The sequence below is a fragment of the Eutrema salsugineum genome, unplaced genomic scaffold (genome assembly GCF_000478725.1).
Source record: "Eutrema salsugineum unplaced genomic scaffold, Eutsalg1_0 scaffold_1, whole genome shotgun sequence".
Taxonomy (NCBI): domain Eukaryota; kingdom Viridiplantae; phylum Streptophyta; class Magnoliopsida; order Brassicales; family Brassicaceae; genus Eutrema; species Eutrema salsugineum.
The window spans coordinates 9,800,585-9,811,803 of NW_006256909.1; the positions used below are offsets into that span (position 1 = coordinate 9,800,585).

Genomic DNA, 11,219 nt, shown 5'->3' on the forward strand with positions numbered 1-11,219 from the left:
AAAGGCAGGATGATACACGGGAGGAAGATCGGCAACAGCAGGTCAATAAATAGAAGAGGATCAAAATGTTCTTTTCCTGGCCACAAAATCGATTTCCCGAGCCCCCAACCCAGATCTCCTCCTTCCGGCATGCACTTTTTTCTTTTTTTTTGATTTTCGAAAATTTTAGTTACAAATCAATATTAGAAACACCACGTACATAAATTCATTAAGGTTACAATCGTATTTTCCTCAAATTAGTGGCAGTGAAATTAGCAAATGGCAAGTTAGAATGCTAAAGTCACAAATAATGGACATGCGAGCCATTTCCCCCAAAGAAACGCCATTTGCCACTTTTTTTTTAATTATTCTCTTCGATCTCGTTGCCACCATTTCCTCTGTTTCTCACCGGGAAAAAAAAAGTCTTCTCTTCTAAGTCCATCAGAGAGAGATTATGTCTCCGCCGGATGTTCAATTAACCGATTGCCATCTCAACCAGTCAACGACCGGTACAAATCTCTGGTCAACCGACGACGATGCGTCGGTGATGGAAGCTTTCATCGGCTCCGAGCACTCTTCCCTTTGGCCTCTACCTCCTACTCTTCCTCCTCCTCCTCCATCGCAATCACAGGCCGGCGAAGATACTCTCCAGCAACGACTCCAAGCTTTAATCGAAGGAGCAAGAGAAAGCTGGACTTACGCCGTGTTCTGGCAATTATCTTACGATTTCGCCGGAGAAGACGACGGAGGAGGAGGAGGAGGAAGCATCAACACTCCGTTGCTAGGTTGGAGTGATGGTTATTACAAAGGAGAAGAAGAGAAGAAATCGAGGAAGAAGAAACCGAATCCAGCTAGTGCAGCTGACCAAGAGCATCGGAAGAGAGTGATTCAAGAGCTAAACTCTTTGATTTCCGGCGGAGGAGGAGGAGGAACAGTTAACGGTGGTGGAAACTCCGACGAAGCAGGAGACGAGGAAGTCACAGATACCGAATGGTTCTTCTTGGTTTCGATGACACAGAGCTTCATCAATGGCTCTGGTTTGCCTGGTCAAGCTTTCTCGGATTCGCAGACGATTTGGCTCTCTGGGTCAAACGCGTTGGCTGGATCGAGCTGCGAGAGAGCTCGTCAAGGTCAGATTTACGGGTTAGAGACGATGGTTTGTATACCGGCGGAAAACGGCGTCGTCGAGCTTGGTTCGTCGGAGATTATACACCAAAGCTCAGATCTGATTGGTAAAGTCAGAAGCTTTTTCAATTTCAACAATGGTGGAGGAGGCGAATCTGGTTCTTGGGCGTTTAATCTGACTCCAGATCAAGGAGAGAATGATCCGGCTATGTGGATTAGCGAACCCAATGTCGCCGGAATCGAATCGGGTCTTGTAGCTCCGGCGATGAACACCGGTAATAACTCGACTTCGAACTCAGATTCTCACCCAATTTCGAAGCTTTGTAATGGAAGCTCCGTGGAAAACCCCAAAATCTCGAGCTCTGGGTTTAACAATCATCCGAAATCCAGCGAGATCGTGAGTTTCAAGAACGGAATTGAGAACGGATTCTCCGGTCAAAGCCGGTTTGTGGAAGAAGACAGCAACAAGAAGAGATGTTTGGTTTCAGACAACGAAGAAGGGATGCTTTCTTTCACCTCTGTTCTTCCACGGCCTACGAAATCCGGCGACTCGAATCACTCGGATCTCGACGCTTCGGTTGTTAAAGAAGCAGAAAGCAACAGAACCGTCGTTGAACCGGAGAAAAAACCGAGAAAACGAGGGAGAAAACCGGCGAACGGGAGAGAAGAGCCGTTGAATCATGTAGAGGCAGAGAGGCAGAGAAGAGAGAAGCTGAATCAGAGATTCTACTCTTTAAGAGCTGTGGTTCCAAATGTATCTAAGATGGACAAAGCTTCTCTCTTAGGAGACGCCATTTCGTATATCAACGAGCTTAAATCTAAGCTGCAAAAGGTTGAATCTGATAAAGAAGAGCTGCAGAAGCAGATTGATGTGATGAGCAATGAGAATGGGAAATGCTCGGGTGGAGATAGAAAGTATTTGAATCAAGATTCCGGTGTGTCTATAGAGATGGAGATTGATGTGAAGATCATAGGATGGGATGCGATGATAAGGATACAATGTAGTAAGAGGAATCATCCTGGTGCTAAGTTCATGGAAGCACTCAAGGACTTGGATTTGGAAGTGAATCACGCGAGTTTATCAGTTGTGAATGATTTCATGATCCAACAAGCGACTGTGAAAATGGGGAATCAGTTTTTCACTCAGGATCAGCTCAAGGCTTCTCTAATGGAGAAGGTCGGAGAATGCCCATGAAGACAAAAGTTAGCATCTTGTAGGGTTTAATAAACCGGAGACATACTGCTAAAATATAGTATAAACCGGTAAAATATATTGAGTATTGTCACAAGTTTTCTCTTGTGATTGTAGTGTAAACTGTATTGTGTAACTGTGGTTTGCAGCAACCACTTTGTTGTTATTGATGCTTGTTAGAGAGGAGAAGTTTCTTAGTGTAGCTATAGCTAGTTTGGGTTTATGGTGTCATGAGATTAATGTTTTGATGTATGTATTCGCGTATGTACATAGTATGAATGCATGGAAATAAGGCTTTTGTTAGAAATGAATCAAAAATGGGATTTCAAGTTTTGAGTTTTCACTTTCAAGTGAGTTCTTGTTGTGGTTCTGTGAATTTAATTAGTGGAATCACAGCCACATAAGGACAATTCTTTGTGAAGTTGGCATCAAAAGAGGCATCTAGTTTGTTATGAAAGAATATACACTTTCTTAATAGTAATTCTTTTACATCAACCACATCTATTTAGATTCCAAATGGTGGGCCTTTCATTGGGACCTAAAATTAATGTGGATGTATAATGTTGAAAACATAGAGACAAAGACGTTTAAATGATTATGCTAGGAAATACTTAATTATGAACGAATTAACAAAAAGTAAAAGTTTCTTAAAGAACGAGTGGCACAAAAGAGTATTCTTTTCATATCTCTACTTCACTAATTTTATTTTCATTCATTCATCTTCCACTGATACCTGTTGTTGTGCTTACTCTTTAAACCCTGAGAGTAGATTTGTGGTTTGCAACAGTTTTGAAAATATTACAATATTTAACCAAATGGATTCTTAACCTTATCTAACCTACCCAATATAAGACAGTATGTTTTTGTTGTTAGAACATTTTTCGAATATCAACATAAAGTCCATAATAGATAGCAAAGAGAACATTGAGGTTTTTGTTTATATAGGCTCTTGTACCAAACATTGGAGTCACTCTGTCGCATTTTATGCAAGTTTTGCAATGGTTAAATGGATTTCTTGATCTTGACCGATAAATATTTCATAACATCAGGTCCAATATGTGAATCAAAATCCAAGAAAGTGGGAAATATAAATAAGAGGTCTGAAATGGGATTAGGAGAGGAAAATGGACAGGCTTATCTTTGGAAGGATACTGAAGGAAAAGTTGAATCATACAAAAAAAAGTGGAAACATGTGTGGCGATTATTAAAGAGATTTATCTGGAGAATGTATTATTGGTTTTGCATTCTTTTTTAGCAATCAATAATTCCTCGAAAGACGTGTGTGTGGGAGTGAGTGAGGGAGAGAGACAGAGAACGTGCAATGGAGAAGAAGAAAGCATGCGCAACAAAAAGCATCTGGTCTTTTTTTGGGACATTACTGCCAAAATAAAATAGTCAGGACCGAAGGGGACAGATTATTGTTTGTACGCTACTGTATAGTCTGGATAGTCACTCCAAATATATAAAATTAGGTCTCTTTCTAGATCTAAATTTATGAGGTTGTAGATGATTTATGAGGAGGTTGTGTAAAAATTAAAAACATACAAGATCCAGGTAAAATCTATAGTATGGTTTGAAGATTTAGAGAGCTTTTGTAGATGATTTATGAGGTTGTATTTGTAACAAAATTGCTTGTTGTTGGGCTTTCTTGATTTGGACTAAATTGATACACCTTATACGGCACTTACTATAAATAACAAATCATACACTCGACAGTCGTGTCCTGCTTAATTTTACGGACACATTGTAATGGCTTTTGTATGATTATGTTATGAAGTTCTCAAGACGATCGAATATGCCTTGGTTCTCCAACTTTTCTACCGAATTAAAACATTTTAAGTATTATTTTTCCGATATTGTTGCATGGTTGTCTGTGTAAAATTGTAAAATATACTTTTTCTTTCCTTTTTGATGCCAAAAAGTGTTTGCAGATTTGGCCTATTTTGCGTTCAGGCCCCATCCAGCGGCTTCACTTTTGCATTTATTTTTTTTGTTAATATGTAGAAGTTTATCATATCGTTCAGTCAACTTTTTGAATATTTTAGTTTTCTTAACTATTTTAACAAAAAGAAAAATATGTAATTTTCGTTTTTCTTAAAACCCAAAAAAGTAGAAATAAATACTTAACAATCAAGAGATATAATCGGGTTAGAATTATACATAATTCCCCATGGGTTCTATAGCTTATTTGGAAAACTGGAAATGAAAATTGTTTCACATTAAATCAACAAACAAAGCAGCTCATGCATGGCCATGGGCTGAATATTTAGTGTGGGAAGAGATTCGTTCTCGAACGTTAAAATTAACTGGCCTTGTTTCTTCGAAGTTACGAAACGGACCGAAGCATATATTGTTCGGAACTAAGATAGATCTTTGAATCCCAAAGCGTAGAAACGGACCAACTTGGGTTGCAGAGTCAAAGATGAAATCTAATTGGAAAGTCATGTCGTGCCTTCAAGGTCAAAAGTTGGTTTGCTCTCTCGGTTCTTCGAAATAGATTGTTTGAACTTGGTCAAAGTGACTTCCTCCCCTTGAAATGGAGCCGGATATCCAAACTTTTCACAGTATTCGGATCCGGATTCACCAGATAATGATCCGGATTCACCAGATAATCAGTTTTATTATCCGGATCCGGATCCGAAAACTCCGGATATCCCGTTTCGTTAATTTAAAAGAAATCTTTAATTTTTAAAAATTATAATAAAATAACATAGATAAGTAAAATGTATCATCGTAGCAAATTACAAATAGTAATAGAGAAGTTAATTTATCCTCATGTCCATATGCTATCCATTTGTATGTTCTTATCTCATAATCTAAATAGAAAATTATCACACAATATGAATTTTAATCATATGTAAAAGAAATAAACCAAAAACAATTCTAAAGTTAATTTTTAAAAATGAATAAATATTATTAAAAATAAATAAATATTTAACAAACGGATAACAGATATCCAGTTTCAAAATTTTCTACTATCCGGATCCGTATCCGAAATAAACGAATACTTAATTTCACTATCCGGATCCAGATCCGAACTACACGAATATTCAGTTTTTATGGATCGGAGAGGAGCGGATACCGGATAATAATTCCAGCCCTACTTGGAAGTGGCATTTGTTCAGCATTTTTGTAGGTTTTTATATTATTATTATATATATATATAATTATTTTTAAGTTGCATTTTTTATATTAGAGCATGTGAAGTAGTGAACCCCCTTATGGGGTTCATCAGATTAAATAAATAATTTTTTTTTTGTTTTTGTGATGAATTCTGGTTAAGTTTGAGGTTCCAGTAGTGAACACGTTAATGGGGTTCATCCGGAATTTTATATTTAATTTTTTTTTTTTGAAATTTTTTTGTAATTAAAATAAAAATCACTTATTAAAAAAAGAATACAATATATTGCAAACTATAGAAAAATACAATTTATTAAGAAAAAAATACAAACACACAATTTTTAAAATATAGAAATACTTAAACATTTGTTACACAGATTTTTGATTTTCGATTCAATTTTAGTGATGAGAGGTGTGTATGACTCACTTTAAAACACAGTTACTTATCATGAACGGCTTAAGCATAATTCACAAAATACATTAAATTGTTTTCAAGGGTTTAAGCGTGTTCCAAAGTAGTGAATAACAAAAGAACATAAAAGATAAAGATAGATGAACTAAACCCTAAGCCCTAGCGTGCTCCAACGTCCATTCCCGAGCTCTTCCATCAAACCCCGACTTGTCTTCCTTGTACATCTTCGCTTTCGCTTCATCGTAGTACTCCCCCTCACCCAATTCTGGGTTGCTCAGCATCTCATGAATTTTTGTGAGAATCTTATGGATGGTGTTTATGGGCGAGAAGTAGTCAGTACTGAGCATCCGTAGGAAGATATCTCCACGATCTCCTACGTTGGGGTGGAAGACCTTTGTTCTGAAGAAGACTTTGGGTGGCTTGAACGGATATTGGGGAGGAAAGTGCATGTCAATTAGGAAGACGCCGTTCTCGTAAGGCGATCCTGCTGGTCCAAAAAGCTGAGCCTTCCAATAACTGATATCTCCATCAACCGGGCCTAATCAAATGTGTCAAAGAAAAAAAAATTAGTAGATTACAAAGTCTAAACTCGGAAACAACATATTTAAGCATAATACTACAACAAAATATCTGTACTGTATAGCGGGCTCTTAACCCGCTCAATTTCCTTTTTCTGAATCATGAGGGATTTCTCCCAATACAGGACTGAATTGCGTTGCATCTTCTGCCCATAACAGAAGGGGATCAGAACAGTACATATATGTAAGGGAATTAAGTTCATCATCAATAATCAGAACATGTTACTATACTAAACCCGATCATGTAAACAACAACAACAATTCAGTTAATAATCGATAATGGCAAACCCAAGATTGTAATAGCATTTATATCAAACAGAAACGTTTAAAAAAAGATTCATATGAACCCGATAAAAGAAAATATGCTTCGACAAGGCCATATGGACAAACACTAATCGTAAACACATTATCAGCTTGTTAATGCATTGTAACATACACACGACTAATGCATATAGAAGAACTAAACTCCAATTTGAATCCCAAAGAAAAGCCCCAATTTATTTCTCTACATTGAAAAAACCTTAATTTCATCGAACAAAAATTCACCAAATCAACAGTATAACATGAATTCGTATTCGAAAGCAAATGAAAAACGGTTTAATTTCATTGTATTACACCCCAATTACAACCCCAAATGAAAGCCCCAAAATTTTCCCCTTTTCATATGAACCTTAATTTCACCGATTTCAATTTCCTTTCAAATCTCCCAAAATATTAACTTCAATTCGTTTTCGTGTTTCAATGAGGTGAAATGACTCGAAATCGACACTAATAACCCAACTTAAACCACCGATTACAGACTTCAAATTTTTCGCCATGAAATCCAAAACCTTAATTTCCCTATAACGAATGAAATCGGGCAAAAGGAAGAGAAGAAACGCTTACCTCGGCAATAATCACGGAAGCCCGACCCTCGGTTGTCCACTACACCAGCAAAAGTCGACGGTTTCGACGGATTTGACGGAGGCGACGAGAATCGCCGTAGGAGAGGAAGAGAAAAAATAAAAAAACACGCGAAGGAGAAATGAATTTCTAGGGAAAAATTTTTTCCCTTCCCCAAAAATGACGCGAAAAATCATCCTCTCACGCTTCGCCACGTGTCTGGGATACGGGTTCATCAACCTTTTCCGGACGGACCGATCCGTCGATTTTAGACCTTTTTTCTTTTTTTTAAGTCTATTTCGCCTATGAACTCGAGCCAAATCCGTCCAACCGACCACTGTTGGACCTGTTTTAGTTTCGTGCTTTTAATAGTTTGACAATTGTTTGGTTCACAATGGTACTATGGTTGAGATTTAATTTCTATGTTGTAGGACCACCTCTTCCGGCTTGGCTCCATTGGAAAGAATCAAAACCTCCATCAGGGCCTAAATATTGTTGATTGAACCCAAACATTATAGAGTATATGTAAGCTAAAAAAAAAGTTCTATAGACATGTATGGTAGGCTCATATATATGTATAGGATGTTTTCCCAACCACGTCGGGACTTAGTTAGTATACACACACATTCAGATATAAATTTGTAAAGTTAACTCCGTTAAACTTACACAAAACATGTTTTTTGAAAACTTGATAAGTGGATGTTATCTTTATGACTATATTGTTATTTGTATAATTATTTTATAGTATATCTATCTTTCTTCATTTTTGGTTATTGATGGAATTGATATCGTTTTTAATAAGTATATTTGACTATATGTCAGAACTGTTTGGTTTATGTTTTTTTCTTATCAAAGAACATTCATATTCTGGTGTTAAATACATTCAGTTGTCTACAAAAAAAAACATATAGTCAAAACTGTTTGGTTTATGTTTTTTTTTCTTATCAAAGAACATTCATATTCTGGTGTTAAATACATTCAGTTGTCGACAAAAAAAAAACATTCTGGTTATATTTAATGATAAATCTAAGAAAGAATTAATGTAGTAACAAATATTCGGGTTTTCTAATTTTCATATGAATATTTCAAAACAACAGATTATTCATATAATAAGGTTTTATTGGATTAAAAATATCAATTATATTTCTTTATATTTCCTTATAGCAGATATCAAGATAAGATATACTTCTTCCAAATTTTTCAAATTGATTTTAATTTATGATAATGGAGAGTTTTTATCGAAATTCAAACTACTCTCCAAAATATACCAAAAAAAAAAAACTAAACTGAATATATTTACCTAGTTGTGTATAAAGATCAACATATTATTAAAATCTTAAATCAAGCATCAGAAATAGATTTGATTGACTAAAACTTATTTGGACCCAAAAAATAAAGAGTTCAAATTAAGTTTGGAATAAGACTACACTAAATACTTTCATCATTGGCTTGAGAGCGTATGCATCTCGATAGATAATCTCTTAATAACGAAAAAACATTGATAACACCATAAAATTAAAATCACCAACAAAAACTGATTTGAAACTCAATAGTGAAGTCGGTGAGTTAAAATTGCAACGTATAGTTTGATTTAAGAATACAGAGATATCTTCACCACTAAAGAAATGAAAGAAAGATTTGACGTTAGCGATGATAATCATTAAAGTAGGTGAGTTGCTAAAACATATCGATCTTCTTATTGGCTCACCATCATCAACTTCAAGATCAAGTACATGCAATATTTTTCTTTCTTTATTTTCCTTGTCTCCTTCGTTTTAACTTTTTGCGAAACGTATTAAATTTTGTCTTCTTCCTATTAACATTTTTCAATAAATTTTGATTTCGGCGTTTAATAACCAAGTTGGCAACTTGCAAAAACTAACCAAGTTGGCAACTTGCAACAGCATCACCTTTGCCTTAATTAGAAGATATCCATTTTCAAAGTATGCAAATAGAAAAAAAAAAAAAATTACAAAAAGGTTCCTTCCTCACTCTCTGTCTCGATCCAATCGAATTTGAGAATATATATATATATATAGGTGAATAATAAAATAACAAAAAGTTAAAAATTGCCGCCTCATAATGGATCGCCCACAACAAATTCTCTAATAAAATAAAACAAATGTGAAAAATATATTCAAGTGGGACCCAAGCTGACACCATAGTCAGTGGTGGGCTGAATATAACTAGTACTAGGCTTGGGCACGGAACGAATACTTGCCATTTTTTGTATATTTGATACTTGACTTGCCCCGTTCAAGTATCAAGATATTTATACTTGTACTTGACTTGTTAATATCAAATACTTGCAATTTCAAGTACTTACCAAATTTTTCATTACTTGCAAGTTACTTGGCTTGTCCCGTTACTTGTAAAAGTACAAATAGAATACTAAAAAAACTAAAATTTCGGACCATATTTAATTAAAACCTATGATAATATTTAATATTTTGACTTTAAGGTTTTTGGAAAATTTTAGATATTGAAGTCTGGCAACTTATTTATCTTTTGATAAGCAGACTTTTCTTTCCTTTTTTATGTTGTAATCGATGTGGAACAAAATTTAAAAAAAAATCAGAAATTTGAAACGAGTAACGGGTCAATAAGACCAAGTAGTAACTTTTTTTTTAATACTTGATATTTGCCTTATACTTGCAAGTAATTTTCTTAAAATACTTGATACACGACTTAATCAAAACAAATACTTAGTTTTACAGGACAAGTACGGATCAAGTAACGAGTACGGGACGAGTACCAAATAATTGTGCCCAGCCCTAACTAGTACTACGCCTAAAACGGCAGGCATTGTTTGATCCTTTCTTGAAAATGGAATTTAAACCACTTCCACATATGGGTTTTTGTTCGTGTTTTCATCTCTTCCTCTTAGATTCCTTTCCTAATTTGTTTTTTTTTCTGTAGAAGTAAATCTGTTTTCATCATTTTATAACTCTTTTTTTTTTTCCAGGTTAGCAATTTAAGAACATCATAATCACACATTTGTTTGTTTTGTTTTGGCATCAACTCCCACAATATTGCGGATTGGTATGTAAATTGTGTTTTGTTCATTGTAAATAGTCATGTGGATGGAGAAATCAATTTCTACAATGCAATTATGCAATAATTGTTAAGTTGTCGAATTATAAAAACCCTGAATTTTCTTAACTAAGATTATAATTTCATATGAATCATTCGCTAAATTTAACAATAGATTAACCAGTTCTTTAACTACGTTTAACGGAACCTTATTTCACCAGAGTTGATCTTCTGAAACAAAATAAATACTAGACAAAAATAAATAAGATAAATTACCATATACTAAATGATCATTACTAAACTAATATTTGTCCAGTTTTATAGTAAATGCCGTTCTTTTGACATTTTTTTAACATGACTAGAATTTGTATTAGTTGCTGCTATTGTCATAACTCATTTTCAAATTCAAGAGTGAGTTTTAGACGACAAAAAAAAGAAAGAAGAAAAAACAGTTCTACCAAAAAAAATTTAAAAGAAGTTGATTTTTAGTATTTTGTTCTTTTTTCAATTTATATTGTTTATTAGTTTTGATTTGATAAATATATAAAAAATCTATACCAAATTTTGAAATTAAAATACAATATTTCTTTTTAAAATAGAAAGACACTGCTAAAATGACATTTAATTTCAAATCAAATAAAGTATCCAATAACAGCAAAATACACGTGAAAAAGATCAACCTTTTACCAAAAAAGGAAATACACGTGAAAAATCCTATCACGATACTTTAAGTCATCAACCAAAAAAAAAAAAGTAACACGAGAATCCATTTTTATGATAAATCTACCTTTCTAGTATGGTTTTTATGACAGTGTTGCGTAGACGAAAATTTTGACCACTCTCACAAGAACATTACCTACTAAAAAAGGAAGGATTCCTACTTATCCACAACGTTAAA

General features: G+C 34.6%; 2 protein-coding genes across 2 annotated transcripts; one reads left to right on the top strand and one right to left on the bottom strand.

Moving 5' to 3' along the window:
• Window positions 1-325: 325 nt before the first annotated feature.
• On the top strand, window positions 326-2,628 carry LOC18030435 (transcription factor MYC4). Its single transcript, XM_006414115.2, has one exon. The coding sequence runs from the start codon at window positions 434-436 to the stop codon at window positions 2,297-2,299; it is 1,866 nt and encodes a 621-aa protein (XP_006414178.1). The 5' UTR covers window positions 326-433; the 3' UTR covers window positions 2,300-2,628.
• A 3,352-nt stretch (window positions 2,629-5,980) lies between these two features.
• LOC112081931 (ubiquitin-conjugating enzyme E2 5A-like) lies at window positions 5,981-6,549 on the bottom strand. Its single transcript, XM_024148994.1, has 2 exons — window positions 6,465-6,549; window positions 5,981-6,366 (listed from the first exon to the last, which is right to left on the bottom strand). The coding sequence occupies exons 1-2, from the start codon at window positions 6,547-6,549 to the stop codon at window positions 5,981-5,983; spliced, it is 471 nt and encodes a 156-aa protein (XP_024004762.1).
• Between the last annotated feature and the right edge of the window lie 4,670 nt (window positions 6,550-11,219).